This window comes from Nicotiana sylvestris, chromosome 6 (genome assembly GCF_000393655.2).
Source record: "Nicotiana sylvestris chromosome 6, ASM39365v2, whole genome shotgun sequence".
Lineage (NCBI taxonomy): Eukaryota > Viridiplantae > Streptophyta > Magnoliopsida > Solanales > Solanaceae > Nicotiana > Nicotiana sylvestris.
In genome coordinates this window covers 120,640,139-120,657,403 of record NC_091062.1, presented here as the reverse complement: position 1 = coordinate 120,657,403, position 17,265 = coordinate 120,640,139, and the positions used below count along the sequence as shown (strand labels likewise).

At 40.8% G+C, this 17,265-nt stretch overlaps 2 protein-coding genes across 2 annotated transcripts; both read right to left on the bottom strand.

Annotated features, from left to right (window-relative positions):
* Nucleotides 1–9,503: 9,503 nt before the first annotated feature.
* On the bottom strand, nt 9,504–10,367 carry LOC138871202 (uncharacterized). Its single transcript, XM_070149070.1, has 2 exons — nt 9,877–10,367; nt 9,504–9,564 (listed from the first exon to the last, which is right to left on the bottom strand). The coding sequence occupies exons 1-2, from the start codon at nt 10,365–10,367 to the stop codon at nt 9,504–9,506; spliced, it is 552 nt and encodes a 183-aa protein (XP_070005171.1).
* A 2,454-nt stretch (nt 10,368–12,821) lies between these two features.
* On the bottom strand, nt 12,822–14,151 carry LOC138871201 (uncharacterized). The gene is made up of 3 exons (XM_070149069.1): nt 14,043–14,151; nt 13,481–13,941; nt 12,822–13,322 (listed from the first exon to the last, which is right to left on the bottom strand). The coding sequence occupies exons 1-3, from the start codon at nt 14,149–14,151 to the stop codon at nt 12,822–12,824; spliced, it is 1,071 nt and encodes a 356-aa protein (XP_070005170.1).
* Nucleotides 14,152–17,265: the final 3,114 nt, after the last annotated feature.

The window sequence follows — 17,265 nt, the reverse complement described above, 5'->3', positions numbered from 1 at the left end:
CAATAGAGGGAACTTGTATAGAAGAACTCCTGATTTAGGTTTACTAAGGTATGCCAACGCAAAGGAAGCTTCTAAGCTACTTGAGGATGTGCATGCTGGGACCTATGGCCCACACATGAATGGTTTCATCTTGGCTAAGAAGATACTCCGGGTAGGTTACTTTTGGATGACCATGGAGACGGATTGCATTCAGTATGTCTGCAAATGCTTTCAATGTCAAGTGCACGCCGACATGATAAAAGTGCCGCCAAATGGGCTCAATGCAACGAGCTCACCTTGGCCATTCGCCGCTTAGGGAATGGATGTTATTGGTCTAATTAAGCCCATTGTTTCAAACGGACACAGGTTTATTCTGGTAGCCATTGATTACTTCACAAAATGGGTAGAGGTTGCATCTTACAAAGCTGTAACCAAGAAAGTCATTACAGATTTTGTCAAGGATCGTATCGTTTTCCGATTCGGGTTCCCGAGTCCATTATTACTGATAATGCCGCCAATCTCAACAGTGATTTGATGAAGGCCATGTGTGAAACTTTCAAAATTAAGCACAGAATTCCACAGCCTACAAAACTCAGATGAATGGAGCCGTACAAGCCGCCAACAAAAACATTAAAAAGATACTACAGAAAATGGTAGAGAACCACAAACAATGGCATGAGAAGTTACCCTTTGCTCTATTGGGGTACCATACCACGGTTCGCACATCAAACGGAGCAACTTCCTACATACCGAGGTTGTCATCCCAGCCAAGATGGAGATTCCTTCTTTAAGAATCATATAGGAAGTTGAACTCTGCAATGTAGAGTGGATAAAGAGTCGCTATGAACAATTGGCCCTTATCGATGGAAAAAGGATGAACGCAGTATGTCACGACAACTTTACCAGAACAGAATGTCTAGAGCTTTCAACAAAAGAGTCAAACCAAGACAGTTCGCACCAGGGCAGCTGGTATTGAAGAAAATCTTCTCGTATCAAGATGAAGACAAAGGAAAATTCTCTCCCAACTGGCAAGGTACGTACATGGTTCACAGGGTACTAATAGGAGGAGCACTCATACTTGCAGAAATGGATGGAGAAGTCTGGCCAAAACCAATCAATTCAGACGCAGTCAAGAGATACTATGCATAGATTATTTTACATTTCTCTTCTAATGTAATTGAACTACACTTGACCTGATTCCCGTTTAAAAGGGGATACGTAGGCAGCTTATGGGTTTGGTCATATCATAATAAAATTTTCATTCCCCCCCCCCCAAATACAGAAATTGGGGCAGAATTTTGAGGAGGACCCTCAAACTGGAGCAAGTCGAGCCAACGCCATCGCATGCCAGAAAGTCAGTTAAGAAACTGGGGCAGAAAGTCAGTTCCGAAGAAGATTCAGCAAGGCCTATTATCCGCAAACAGTCAAAGATCATCTACCGAACTGGGGCAGAATTTTGAGGATGACCCTCAAAATTCCAATATAAGCGAGCTACAATGCCTTTGAGATATGTTATAGTCACTAGTTCATCTAAAATTACTTAATGTATCAACATATTTCTAAATAACTCTATTTTTTTATCAATAATTGCATATTTTTTCGAAAACTCTATTTCCGTAATAGTCAGGTGCCACCCAGGGGAACTCGAAAGGTTTTCAGGACGAAGCAAAGCGACGGCCGGCAGATGAAGCACGAACCAACCACCCCCTCACAGAACTTACAATTTTTCTTTGAACGCAGGCACATCTGACTTGACGATCACATCCGTAAGTATATGCACGCAGCAAGATCACTATCAATCAGGCCATCAGACACCGAATATACATCTCCAGCTAAGAAATATACCACTTTTATTTGCGGCCTCCTACTTGCACGAGGCTAATCCCTACCTCCATATTTGCATAAGGCTAATCCTTGCCTCCATATCTGCATGAGGCTAATCCTTGCCTCCATATCTGCATGAGGCTAATCCTTGCCACCCTACTAGCATGAGTCTAATCCTTGCCTCCATACTTGCATGAGGCTAATCCTTGCATGCATACTTACATGAGGCTAATCCCTGCCTTCATATTTGCATGAGGATAATCCCTGCCTCCCAATTTGCATGAGGTTAATCCTTGCCTCCCTATTTGCATGAGGCTAATCCTTGCCTCCCTATTTGCATTGCCTCCATACCTGCATAAGGCTAATCCTTGCCTCCTTACTTGCATGAGGCTAATCCCTGCCTCCCAATTTGCATGAGGATAATCCTTGCCTCCCAACTTGCATGAGGCTAATCCTTGCCTCTCTATTTGCATAAGGCTAATCCCTGCCTCCATATCTGCATGGGGCTAATCCTTGCCTCCCTACTTGCGTGAGGCTAATCCTTGCCTCCATACCTGCATGAGGCTAATCCCTGCCTCCCAATTTGCATGAGGCTAATCCTTGCCTCCATACCTGTATGAGGCTAATCCTTGCCTCCACATTCGCATGGGGCCAAGCACTGTCCCTTTTTGCACAGATATTGCTCTATTTCACTATTATTTATTTTCTAATCGGACTAAGTTCTGCCCTCCATTTCACAAGACTAAGCCTTGTCTTGTTAACATCATATTGTTGCATATCATGGGCTGAAATATCGTCAATCTATCCAAAGGTGTCATAGTTTAAAAGGCATCATCCTCATAGCCGAAAGACACCATGTTATGGCCTGAGGATCTCTCAAATTTGCATATCATTATTCAAAGGCGTCATGGTTCGGAGGCACCATCTTCATGGCCCGAGAACATCATTTCATGGCCTTCGAATCCCTCATACAACAATTCATGGCCGAGGACGACATGGTCCAAGGACGTCATCCTTAACTGTCCTAAGACAATCTTCATGGTCCGAAGGGAATCTACATCATGTTTAAATTTTCGCAAATACATGTTTGTAGCATCTTTTATCTGTAGGTAACCAATAAGCAACTGCTATCCTAGTAGGAGCAATCTTACTCTAGTTCTTTCAACTGTCCTAACCACTCACCATAGTCTCTTACGCATCGCGTGTCCGTTCTTGTAATAATTTCATCGGCATATTCCGCAGATGAATCCAGAACTACACATGGCCAGATTCCTGTAAAACTAAGGATATGTAGGCAACTCAAAGACCAAAGTCTGGCCTCTTTCTTTCAAAACATCCCGCCCGGTCAAAACTGCCCATCATTTCTTTACCCGAAAACTCTTTCATCCTTCCCGGGTAAAGAGGGGCAGCTGTTGCTACCCAATTTTTCCATATATATTTTTAATACATAAATATTCTTTCAAAATATCATATATTCATATATAAGCATGCATAAATATTTTTATAATTTTTCTATAATTTTAAAGGATATAAATTGATTTATTTCCTCCCTTTTTACTCATAAAATCTCCAATAATTATCCTTCAAATTATTGTTGTGGTAATTTAGCCATATAAATCCTATATTTGTTCCAAAATAGTGCTTAAGTATTTTTAGTACTTTTTTTATAATTGCATTTGCATTTTTAAAACTAATTTACATATATTTGCAATACTAGCCCTATTAAAGCATAATTACGTTTTTAATACATGAAATGATCTTCTGTATTTTTAAAATGTTAAATATCTATTTTAAATCATTTTACTACACGAAATTATTTTTTAGAAATCAGCTATTATTTATTATAAATTATATAGGGTTAAATTGGCTATTTAAAACCTAGCCAAATTGCATTTCAATTTAGCCTAATTTTAACCCAACCCCAGCCCAATTCCTAATTGAATTACCTGGCCCAAAACCCATCAGATCATGGCCCTTGATCTGAATGATCAACGGCCCGTATTGTTTCTTTCCTTTTTTAATTTCAAACGACCCCCTAACCCTAAACATTTTCTACACATCGCCGCTCTAAGACCCTCTCTTCTCTCAAAACACTCTCAACCTAATCCTAATCTTCAATCGCCGACCTCCCATCTCCGGCCATCTCCGATGACCTCTCATCATCTCTTAAGCCTCCAATGGCTCCTCTCATGCCACGCTTGCCTTCTCTAAGGTATTTATGGGCCTAGGCCATGCCGACTTGCATCTAGGGTTCGTCACCCGCCTATTCTTGGCTACTCCAATGTGATTTCAAGCAAAATTATGTTGTATTTTCTACGATCCTTGGGTTTCTGGATAGGTTTCTTCTTCTCTATACAGGTTCTTTCGAAACCCTAGTTTCTTTCTATACCTCCTAGATCTGTACAGATCTAGGACAATTTGAGTTTGTTTCTTGAATGTTTTACACTTTCCTTGAGGTTCTTTAAAAAAATCATGTGGTCTCAAGTGTTTTTCATCTTCTTCTGAAACTAGGGTTTTCGAAACTTCTTTTAAAACCTTGCTTAACTAATTCTTTGTGTTTAAACTTCTATTTCTTGCACATTTTGACTGATTCTATGATTTTATTGCATCTTTAACTTGTCTACATTGAAAGCCCTAATTTTCTAGGTTTCTTAGTTTGGTTATGTGTATCAGCATGACTGACCGATTCTCGTTTTTGAGTTTCTGTGACCATCTTGCCTTGAATATGTTTCTACTGAGTTTCTTAGCCTAACTTACATCGATTCTATGTGCTTATGTTCATCTTGACTATTCAAGACTTGCCTCTCTCTCATCGAATCAGTATTTTTTAACTTTCATGTTTGCTAGAGTTATGTGTCAACCTCTAGTTATCCTTGTCTTACTTTATTTATATGCTAAACACTGACTCATGACTCTCTCTTTGATTGATTCTGAGTTCCTTGTTTCTTGGCTTGGTTTGAAAACTTTCCATTAGACCTTCGATTCTTCCTGTTTAAACTTGGCTTGTTTGCTTATTCATGGGAACCTATGTTATTCTCCTTAAATCAGTATTATTTCGAGTCCTTGATTCACTGATTTGCTATATGCTGATTTTCGATTATTTCCATATTCTGCAGCCTTATTTAGTTTTCTTACCTTGTTTGGTTAACCGTGTTATTTGTTGATTCTTCACTAACTGTTTCCTTGTGTATTTACCCCTAATTGTCTATTTTGTACCTAATGCCTTGCTTGATTTTCTTTCCTTAAACATGTCCTGCTCTTTTCCGTTGGTTAATTACCCCTTAATTAAGGGAGTACTTGCATTAATTTGATTCTAATTAGTACATGGTTCCATAATTATTGTTGAACTTTGATTCTTGCCTTATTTTCTATCTGTTTTCAAACTACAAGTACCCTGCTCTTTCATTAACATAACAGAAGAGCACATTGGTTAAAAACTCTCTCTCACACACTCAAAGCTTTCTACTCTCTTTTGTGTTACTTACTACTGTCCTAAGTTAGACGGCTGCAAGCCAAGGCTAACTATTGGGTTCTCTTTCACTTTGTGTTTACTATCTCTTTACTGGTATGTTCTAATTTCAATTAAGTCCCAAAACAATATGCTTTTCCTACTACTTCAATTTGTCATGTTTCTAATATGCTTCTATCTATGGTTTTGATGTTCAACCTACAACTAACATGTCTACTTCAATGTCTTCTTTACTGCATGCTTCTAAATATACCCCCTTAGGATTAGCCTGCTCATGATTCCCTTTCTAGTATACCCCAATGTGACTATGTTTCTCTGATTTCTGGCATGCACCTTCCTGTGTAAAGTAGTTGGCTATCCTAAGTATATTTGATTCTATATTAACTCTGAAGTTCATGTTGTACCTTAAAATCCCTTGAACCCCTTTCAAGGCTTCTCTGATTTTGTACCCATGTACATCTGTGCTTACCATGTGCCATATACTTACCCCAAATCCCCCATTAACCCTGAGTGAATGTGTGTACCTGTTTGATTCCATGTATTGAAGTGCTGATAAACCTCTTCTGGTTCTGTATTTGGTTTGTTGATTGTTGGTCACCTTAGCCTTATCAAAATTATCTCATTTAATAACTCTCTATGTGTTTTTTACAAAACTATTTCAAGTAAATCTCTTTTAACACTACTGAAAACCTTTCAAACTATGTCAAGCACTCTCACTCTACTCCTAAGTCCCTAGATTCTGCCCCTCCAGTGTGTGTACTGCTTTGGGATCCTTTTGAGATCCCTCTGAACTCTGGCACACTGAGGTTAGCCCTTCCACACTGCACTTACTTAATTTGGTTACAAAGTCTAGGTGTGAGCACTGCCCGGGATCCCTGAGATCCTTAGGGATCTCTGACGTACCTAGACAATGATATTGTCTATAAAATGGCATTTAAGGCTATTGGAGGTTTGGAAAATCACTTGGGCCTGCTTCAAGCTCCCTACAGTGTAACTTCTTCTTTTTCTTTTTTCTGTTTATGTAATCTATTCATTTGTTTGTAATAATTTGTAAACGAATATTGGGGTGATTAGTGAAAAAGGGGCGGGTAGTTACATATTTGTGGGGTAATATGGGTAGAAACCATGCCTATAGGATTTTATATTTGCTATGCTTGCATTACCATGTTAGAAATCATGCCTATAGGTTTCAAGTGATTCTGATAATAGAAATCATGTCTATAGGTTTTAAAATCAACTTTAAAGTAGATACCATGTCTATAGAATGTGATATAGTTCAACTTCTGTTATAACGGGTAATTACATTTGTTTTCATTAAATATCATGCCTACAAGTTTCTAACATCAGCTCTTAACAACTAGATATCATGCTTATAAGGAACAACATCATAAATTCTGCTTATAAATCTAAAATCGGTTTAGTTCAAATAAGTCAGTTCAATTCATGTTAGCTTACTTCGAAATTGGTCTAATCAGTGGTTTGTTTTCCTTAAATGAATTTATTCGAGTATTGCCCTAATTTACTATTAGAAAGCATGCCTATAGGAATTCAAGAGTCTGTTTTTAAAATCTGCCCACTGTTTTACTATATCAAAGGTAGTTATCATGCTCTTGGGGCACCACTATTCAGCGTTTAGGCAAGCCTATAGGGAGAGTTTAAATTCTGCAACTCTGAAACTGTATTTCTACTACTTGAAGTTGTTCAGATTTAATAGGTCTAATCAGTAGGCAAGTTAAATAGGATCCTTCTAATATTGGCCTAATTCAGTACTTTATAACTACCACGCCCCAACCTCGGGAGGCGCAACCTGCGCTCAATCGAGTGGTCCCAACTGAGCAAACCTTTTTAACACTTTCTACCCAAGTCAATATGATTAAGGGAACCATGCTTTTGTTTACTTAGACAATAGCAAAATCGTACATTCAGCATTGTTGATTCATATCATATCGCAACCTTAAACTGTAGTTAAGTTCCCAAGATTCCATACAGTTTCACCTTAGAGAAACAAGAGTTAGAATTACAACATAGTTCATAGATCCATCTAACATGTACATAACACACATAAATATCTACGGAGCCTCTAAAGATACAAAAGACAAATTATAACAACGCCGGCAACAAGGCCCCGACTATACCTCAAAAGTGGAAGTCTACAACTAACGATATACAACATAACCCCTTGAAGGAGGAAGGGGCTCACCAAGACTTTGAGAGGAGGACACTCCGCTATGCGCAATCAGTATTGTCTGCTACGGAGCCACCTACATTCATTTAAAAATGTAGCACCCCCGGCAAAAGGGACGTTAGTATCATGGAATAGTACTAGTATGTATAACTAAACACCATCTAGTTAGAAAGAACTTTCATACAAGAATAAGGAAATCACAAGTACAACTCAAACACTTTAAATGGTCCCAACATTATCAAATAAAAGAATCATGCAATTTTCACATCATTTTCCTATAGCTTTTAGTTTTGGTCCACAATACCACCGCTATCTTGAGCGGAGTTCGATCTCGACCCAATCGGCTAGGTTGCCTCATTTGAGACATACACTTCAATCACAAATACAATACCACAATGTGTGCGTCATGGCGTTCGATCTCGGCCCGATCGGCTAGGCCGCTTTACCAAGGCATTTCACTTTTCCATCAATCATCTCATTTCAATCTTTGTTTCACGTATATCATTTCGTAGGCACTTGGGGCTACTGCTATCACGTCATATATTTGGCACTAGGCCACATCTCACATCATTTCCAATTTCAATGTTAGATTTGTAATTTAGGATAATATATGCACACAAGAGCAATTAAAATTGTAAGCATAGATGAAACTTCACATAAATGGCACAACATATGCAGTTTCAATCTTAATTTAAGGTCTAGGCATTTCAATACATGATTCATATTTATTGCACCTTTTCAAGTTATCAAGAATAGAACTTCGACCACATTGAGACACATCTTTCACGCCTATAAGGTTGCAACTCAAATTCATGTGAAACAACAATCAATATAACAATCCAACATTAATCGTACCGCATTTACACAAACACCAACGAAGCTCAATTTCTAAAAGATGGGGTTTTAGCCATACATACTCAACTGAGCTTTCCTTAATCCTATAATGTTCCGGAATGTTCGCACTTCAATCTATTTATGCAATGTAGCACAATTGAACCCATAATCAGGGAAAGATCAAAATTTAAGCTCACTTGAGCATTTTATCAAACATTGAGTGTTCATTAAGGCCTTATGGTCCTTTTATGCAAGATTACACTAGCCCATTCCACATGCCTCTCTATTCATAATTTCCCCATATCTTCTAAGAACACATACATGCAATGTAATCACCCTTATCCCTATGAACTACCTCACTAATGACCCCTCATAGCTATGTATAAAAATAAGAGCTTAGGTGATGAAGTCTTACCTCTTGGAATGAAGATTTAGGTGCCTCACTTGATTATCTTCAATGTTTTAACAAGGATTTGTGGAGCAATTTTTATGAAAGGCATTTCCCCTCTCTTAGACACTCCCTCTCACTCTAAAAGCACCAGGAAATAGGCTCAAAATGAGCTATTTCACAGGATATAATGACAGGGGGTCGGGTTTAAAATTTAGAAATCTGGAGCCTCGACTCAGATCTGCGATCGCATATGCGATCGCAAAATTGACATGCAGCCCGCAGAATAGACTGCAAAAACGATCCCAAAACCTGAACAAACTGTCTGGGTATGCGGCATAAATGCGGTCCGCATACCTACTCTGCGGTCGCACAATGCACCGCAGAACTGCCCTTCACAAAATTTTCAAGGGGATTATACGATGACTATGCGGCCCGCATATTGACTATGCGATCGTATAGTTGGCCGCATAGTTGACCTCAAAATTAACCATCACACTGCTTGACTCTGCGATGACTATGCGGTCCGCATATCTATTATGCGACCGCATAATGGACCACAGAAACGCACTTTTCTGGAAAACACTATTCTTTAACTTTTTAATGCACAGATCAATCCAAAGGGTCCGAATGAATTCCTAACACATGATCCCAACTTGGCACTACGAGATTCGGGTTTTTGAGTAGAAATTTTAACGGGGCCTTACATCTTCCCCCACTTAAGATCATTCATCCTCGAATGAGGATCAGGTTTACTCATTAGCAATCTTCATGCAACCTCAGCTTTTTACAACCTAAAACATATCAACAGCCCCAAATTTTGGCTAACTCCCCAAATTTTCAAAAACCTTTGCCAGAGTTTCCTTTGTAACTAGGCCTATCCACCTGTCAGAGAGCCCCAGAAACATATCCTAACAGTATGTACACATTCCACAGTCATAACATAACTTGTACAACAGTAACAATGGCTGCATAGGCAACATATAACCAAAACAGGACAATATTACATAGATCAAATCAAAAGATAAGAGTTCATGGGAACCAAATGCATAAAAGCTATTACAAGAATATTCAAACAAATGTGGGTACTTCTTTCTCATTTCTTCCTCGGCTTCCCAAGTGGCTTCCTCAATTTGTTGGTTCCGCCATAACACTTTTACGGAGGCAATTTCCTTATTTCTCAACTTCCGTACTTACCTGTCAAGAATGGCAACTGGAACTTCTTTATATGACAGTTCTTCATTAACCTGAATAGTTTCAACTGGAACAATAGTGGACGGATCTCCCACTACCTTCTTCAACATAGACACATGGAAGACCGGTTGTACCAATGACATCTCGGGTGGTAGCTCGAGCTTGTTCGCAACCTCACCAATCCTCTGAATGATTATGTACGGTCTGACATGACTCGGACTTAATTTCCCTTTCTTTCCAAATCGCATGATACCCTTCACGGGGGAAACCTTCAAAAATACCCAATCATCCTCTTTGAACTCCAAATATCTGCGACAAACATCCGAATAAGACTTTTGGCGACTCTGAGCAATTTTCAACCTTTCCTTAATAAACTTCACTTTCTCCATGGCCTGATGCATGAGGTCCGGCCCTATCAATTCCACTTCTCCAACCTCAAACCACCCAATGGGAGACCTACATCTCCTACCATGCAATGCCTTGAATGGTGCCATCTGGATACTAGCATGGAAGCCGTTGTTGTAAGCAAATTCTATGAGTGGAAAATGATCATCCCAGCTACCCTTGAAATCGAGAACACAAGCACGCAACATGTCCTCAAGCATCTGAATAGTTGTGCTAAGATTTACCTGTGTGCCCAAACCTTGCTGAAATTTCTTCCAAAAGTTGGTCATGAATTGAGCCCCTCGATCTGAAATAATTGAGACTAGAGTACCATGCAACCTAACTATTTCCTTGATATACAACTGAGTATACTGTTACGCTGTGTCGGTAGATTTAACTGGCAAGAAGTGCGCTGATTTCGTGAGTCGGTCCATGATTACCCAAATTGAGTCAAACTTACGCGAAGTGTGCGGTAACCCTACCACAAAATCCATGTTGATCATCTCCCATTTCCATATTGGAATTTCTATGCTTTGGGCCAATCCATCGGGTCTTTGATATTCGGCCTTCACTTGTTGACAGTTCGGACATTTTGCCACAAAGTCCGCCACATCCTTTTTCATGTAAATCCACCAATAAACTTCCTTGAGATCATGATACATTTTTGTAGATCCTGGGTGCACGGAATACCTGGAAGTGTGAGCTTCTACCATGATCCTTCCCCGAAGACCGTCGATATCTGGAACACATAGGCGGCCTTGGTACTGTAGGGTACCATCATCTATGCCAAGGGAAAAAGTTGTGGCCTTGTGTTTATGAATCCCCTCTTTTAGTTGTGCTAACAATGGATCGTTGAATTGCTTCTCCTTCACCTCTGCTACGAGCGATGATTTAGCCCTATTTTGTACAATCACTCCTCCTTCATTAGAGTCCGCAAGGCGAACTCCCATGCTAGCTAACTGGTGAACCTCCCGGGCCAAGGGCCTCTGATATGTCCCCAAATGAGCCAAACTTCCCATAGATTTTTGACTAAGAACATCCGCCACAACATTAGCCTTCCCCGGGGTGATAGAGAATATCAATGTCATAGTCCTTGAGTAACTCTAGCCATCGTCTTTGTCTCAGATTCAACTCCTTCTGCCTAAAAATATATTGAAGGCTCTTGTGATCTTTAAATACATCCACATGGACCCCATACAAATAATGTCGCCAGATCTTTAGTGAAAACACCACTGCTGCAAGCTCTAAGTCATGGGTTGGATAGATCTTTTCATGATTCTTGAGTTGCCTAGAAGCGTAGGCTATAACCTTGCCATGTTGTATTAACACACACCCAAGCCCGATCCTTGAAGCATTGCAATACACCACAAATCCCTCGTACCCTCTGGCAGGGTTAACACCGGTGTTGTAGTCAATCTTGATTTCAATTCTTGGAAACTCCTTTCACAAGCATCGGACCATTGGAATTCAACTGCTTTCTCTGTCAATTTAGTCAATGGAGAGGCAAGAGTAGAAAACCCCTCCACAAATCTCCTGTAGTACCCGGCCAAACCCAATAAACTACGAATCTCTGTTAGAGTGGTAGGTCTAGGCCAATTCTTCACTACCGCAATCTTTTGAGGATCAACCATAATTCCTTCTCTAGAGACGACATGACCCAAGAACGCGACAGATTCAAGCTAAAATTCACATTTTGAAAATTTTACATACAATTGATGTTGCTGAAGAGTCTGCAGAACTACCCTGAGATTGTCAGCATGGTCCTCCTGACTTCGTGAATACACAAGAATATCGCCAATGAACAATATCACAAAGGAGACTAGAAAAGGCTTGAAGACTCGATTCATAAGATCCATGAAAGTTGTCAGGGCATTTGTTAGCCCAAAAGACATCACTAGAAATTCAAAATGCCCATACTGAGTTCTGAAAGTTGTTTTTGGAATATCCTGCTTCCTTATCTTCAATTGATGATACCCGGACCGCAAGTCAATTTTTGAGAAACACGTAGCACCTTGCAATTGATCAAACAAATCATCTATTCTTGGTAGAGGATATTTATTCTTGATTGTGACCTTGTTGAGTTGTCGGTAGTTAATACACATCCGTAGAGACCCATCTTTCTTCCTTACAAACAAGACTGATGCGCCCCACGGTGACACACTCGGCTGGATGAAACCCTTCTCTAGAAAATCCTTCAATTGTTCCTTTAGCTCTTTCAATTCTGCCGGTGCCATTCTGTAGGGTGGAATTGATATAGGCTGCATGCCTGGCATCACATTGATACCAAAATCAATCTCCCTATCTGGTGGAATCCTAGGGAGCTCATCTATAAAGACATCCGGAAATTCATTCACAACTGGCACGGACTCAAGGCTAGGCGCCTCGGCATTGGTACCCGTAACTCAAACTAAATGATAGATACACCCCTTCTTGATCATCTTTGCGGCCTTAAGGTAAGAAATAAACCGACCTCTAGGCACTACATTATCTCCTTTCCATTCAACAACGGGCTCATTAGGAAATTCAGGCCTCATAGTTCTAGTCCGACAATGAAATTTGGCAAATCATGAATAAAGCCAATCCATTACCATTATTACATCAAAGTCGACCATCCCTAGTTTAATAAGATCAGTCGTGGTATCCCTACCCCATACCGTAACAACACAACCTCTATAAACTCGAGCAGCCGTAATTGACTCACCAACCCGAGTAGACACCAAAAATGGATCATGAAGTTGATCTGGTTCTATCCCAAATTCCATAGCAGCAAAAGGTGTAACATAGGACAAGGTGGAACCAGGGTCAATAAGTGCATACACATCATGAGATTGGACAGTCAGAATACCTGTAACAACATCTAGGGAAGTCTCTAAGGTCTGGCGACCACTCATAGCATAGAACCGGTTGGGTCCTCCTGAACTCTGCACACCACCCCTGGCTGCACCACGCCCTACGGGTGTTGGGGCACCTCGAGCTGGAGAGGGGGCTGAAGATGTAGCAACTGCTGGACTGGATGACTGAATTGTGCACCTACCCGCTCCCTGGCGGGATACACGACAATGCCTCTGAATATGACCCCCCATCCCACATCCATAGCATATAGGCAACTCCAAATAGCAAGTCCTTGAGTGCATCTTCCCACACCTGGGGCACGGGGACCTCTGCTGCTGCTGGGATCTCTCTCCTGACCGACCCCACTGGTGGGATCCCTTGTTGACCTGACCGGGCCTGAAATGACTCCACTGCTGCTGGTTGGGCCCTGATAAAGTGCACTAGCTGAAGATTGTGCAACAGACTGGAACGACCCTGATGATCCTCCCCTGAAGGCTGATCTTCCCCCACCTAATGACTCTCCCATGTTGCTCGTAGACCGGGCTTTACTGTTACCCTCTCTCTCCATTCTGTTCTTTAGTTTACGGTTCTCTATGGCCTGAGAAAATGCTACAATCTTCTCATAATTCATGTCGGAATTCAATGCAGCCGTAGAAGCCTTATTAATAGTCAAAGGATTAAGGCCTTGAACAAACCCGCGCACCCTGGGCTCCATCGTGGGCAACATATGAATGACATACTTGGACATGCGGGCAAACTCCATGTGATACTCCAACACACTTCTGCTACCTTGCTTCAGATTTTCAAACTCTGCTGCACGGGCTGCCCTTGTCTCAGCAGGCAGGAAATGATCTATAAAGTTATCAGCAAACTCGCTCCACCATGCCGGAGGGCTCCCCTCATCACGGGAATCTTCCACAACTCAAACCACGAATAGGCTACCCCTTTCAGACAATAAGCAGCCAACTCTACTCCCTCTATCTCAGTTGCATGCATAACCCTGAGGGTCTTGTGCATCTCATCAATAAAATCCTGAGGGTCTTCTTCTGGATTGGCACCCATAAACACTAGAAGGTCTAACTGAAGAAATCTATTCACCCTGGATCTTGTGGAATCCCCTTGTTGGCTGGATGAACTAGGTGCAACATTGGACCTCTAGGCCTGAGAGGCCACTAGCTGGGTCAACATCTGAGTGGATCCCCTAAGATCCCCATCAGAAATACCAGAACTGGAAGTTGGGGCTGGAGGTGGAACAGGAATATCAATGGGAGGGATAGTGGTACCCTCCGCAGGTGTAGGAACTGGGGTAGTCTGCTCTGGAATAGAAGAACCAGGCAAGGTGATAGCAGGGCGACTACCCACACCCGTATTATCAAGCAGTGAATCACCAGCCACTCTTGAGGTGGCATTGGCTTCTTGTCCAATTCTCGCTTTCTTCTTAGGTGCCATTTACTGAAAGATAGAACAATGCACTAATTAGAGAGGGAATAGTTTCACAACAAGTTTTTGCCGCATGATCCAGAATATCAAAGAAGGGTGTTATTCCTAAATGCCCAAGTAGCCTCCAACTTATAGATGTGGTCGACTACACACCGATAAGAAGGACTCTACTAGGCATGGCTCCGAGACATCTTAGAACACTTTAAAACCTTAGGCTCTGATAGCAAGTTTGTCATGCCCCAACCTCGAAAGACGCGACCGGCGCTCAATCGAGTGCTCCCAACTGAGCAAGCCTTTTTAAGACTTTCTACCCAACTCAATATAATTAAGGGAAACATGTTTTCATTTACGTAGACAATAGCAAAATCGTACATTCAACATTGTTGATTCATATCATATCGCAACCTTAAACCATAGTTAAGTTCCCAAGATTCCATACAGTTTCACCTTAGAGAAACAAGAGTTAGAATTACAACATAGTTCATAGACCCATCCAACACCCGTACATAACCCGCACAAACATCTACTGAGCCTTTAAGGATACAAAGCTATACCTCAAAAGTGGAAGTCTACAACAAAAGATATACAACATAACCCCTTGAAGGAGGAAGGGACTCACCAAGACTTTGAGAGGAGGACACTCCGATAAGTGCGATCGGCACTGTCCTCTACGGAGCCACCTACATTCATTTAAAAATGTAGCACCCCCGGCAAAAGGGACGTTAGTACCATGGAATAGTACTAGTATGTATAACTAAACACCATCTAGTTAGAAAGAACTTTCATACAAGAATAAGGAAATCACAAGTACAACTCAAACACTTTAAATGATCCCAACATTATCAAATAAAAGAATCATGCAATTTTCACATCATTTTCCCATAGCTTTTAGTTTTGGGGCATTTCATACTGTTCATCATTGTCCACAATACTACCGCTATCTTGAGCGGAGTCCGATTTCGACCCTATCGGCTAGGTTGCCTCATTTGATACATACACTTCAATCACAAATACAATACCACCATCTGTGCGCCATGGCACCTGATCTCGTCCCGATCGGCTAGGCCGCCTTACCAAGGCGTTTCCCTTTTCCATCAATCATCTCATTTCAATCTTTGTTTTACGTATATCATTTCATAGGCACTTGGGGCCACAGCTATCATGTCATATATTTGGCACTAGGCCACATCTCACATCATTCCCAATTTCAATGGTAGATTTGTGATTTAGGATAATATGTGCACACAAGAGCAATTAAAATTGTAAGCATATATGAGACTTCACATAGATGGCACAACATATGCAGCTTCAATCTTACTTTAAGGTCTAGGCATTTCAATACATGATTCATATTCATTGCACCTTTTCAAGTTATCAAGAATAGCACTTCGACCACATTGAGACACATCTTTCACGCCTATAAGGTTGCAACTCCAATTCATGTGAAACAACAATCAATATAACAATCCAACCTTAATATTACCGCATTTACATAAACACCAACGGAGCTCAATTTCTAAAAGACGGGGTTTTAGCCATACATACCTCAACTAAGCTTTCCTTAATCCTATAATTTTTCGGAATGTTCGCACTTTAATCTATTTATGCAATATAGCACAATTGAACCCATAATCAGGAAAAGATCATAATTTAAGCTCACTTGAGCATTTTATCAAGCATTGAGTGTTCATTAAGGCCTTATGGTCCTTTTATACAAGATTACACTAGCCCATTCCCCATGCCTCTCTATTTATAATTTCCCCATATCTTCTAAGAACACATGCATGCAATGTAATCACCCTTATACCCATAAATTACCTCACTAATGACCCCTCATAGCTATGTATCAAATTAAGAGCTTAGGCGATGAAGTCTTACCTCCTGGAATGAAGATTTAGGTGCCTCACTTGATTATCTTCAATGTTTTAACAAGGATTTGTGGAGAAATTTTGATGAAAGACACTTTCCCTCTCTTAGACCCTCCCTCTCACTCTAAAAGCACCAGGAAATATGCTCAAAATGAGCTATTGCACAGGATATAACGACAGGGGGTCGGGTTTAAAATCAAAAAATCTAGAGCCCCGACTCAGATCTGCGATCACATATGCGATTCCAAAATTGACATGCGGCTCGTAGAATGGACCGCAAAAACGGTCCCAAAACCTGAACAAATTGTCCGGGTATGCGACAGAAATGTGGTCCGCATACCTACTCTGCGGTCGCAAAATGCACCGCAGAACTACCCTTCACAAAATTTTCAAGGGGATTATGCGATTACTATGCGGCCCGCATATTGACTATGCAATCGCATAGTTGGCTGCATAGTTGACCTCAAAATTAACCATCACACTGCTTGACTCTGCGATGACTATGCGGTCCGCATATCTATTATGCGACCGCATAATGGACCGTAAAAATGCACTTTTCTGGAAAACACTATTATTTAACATTTTAATGCACAGATCAATCCAAAGGGTCCGAATGAATTCCTAACATATGATCCCAACTTGGCACTATGAGATTCGGATTTTTGAGTAGAAATTTTCACGGGGCCTTACAATAACCTCTGCTCACTTAGATATCATGTTCTAGGATTTGTTTTCTTAAGTGTTTGAATGTTGTTTGAAGACGTGCAGTTATGTGATATGCTTGAGGAGGTAACTGTGAGCCTCTAACTTGCTTTATATGCAGTCCTAAATTGTTCTTGCCTGTCACCTAGAATTTTTTCCTTTTAAG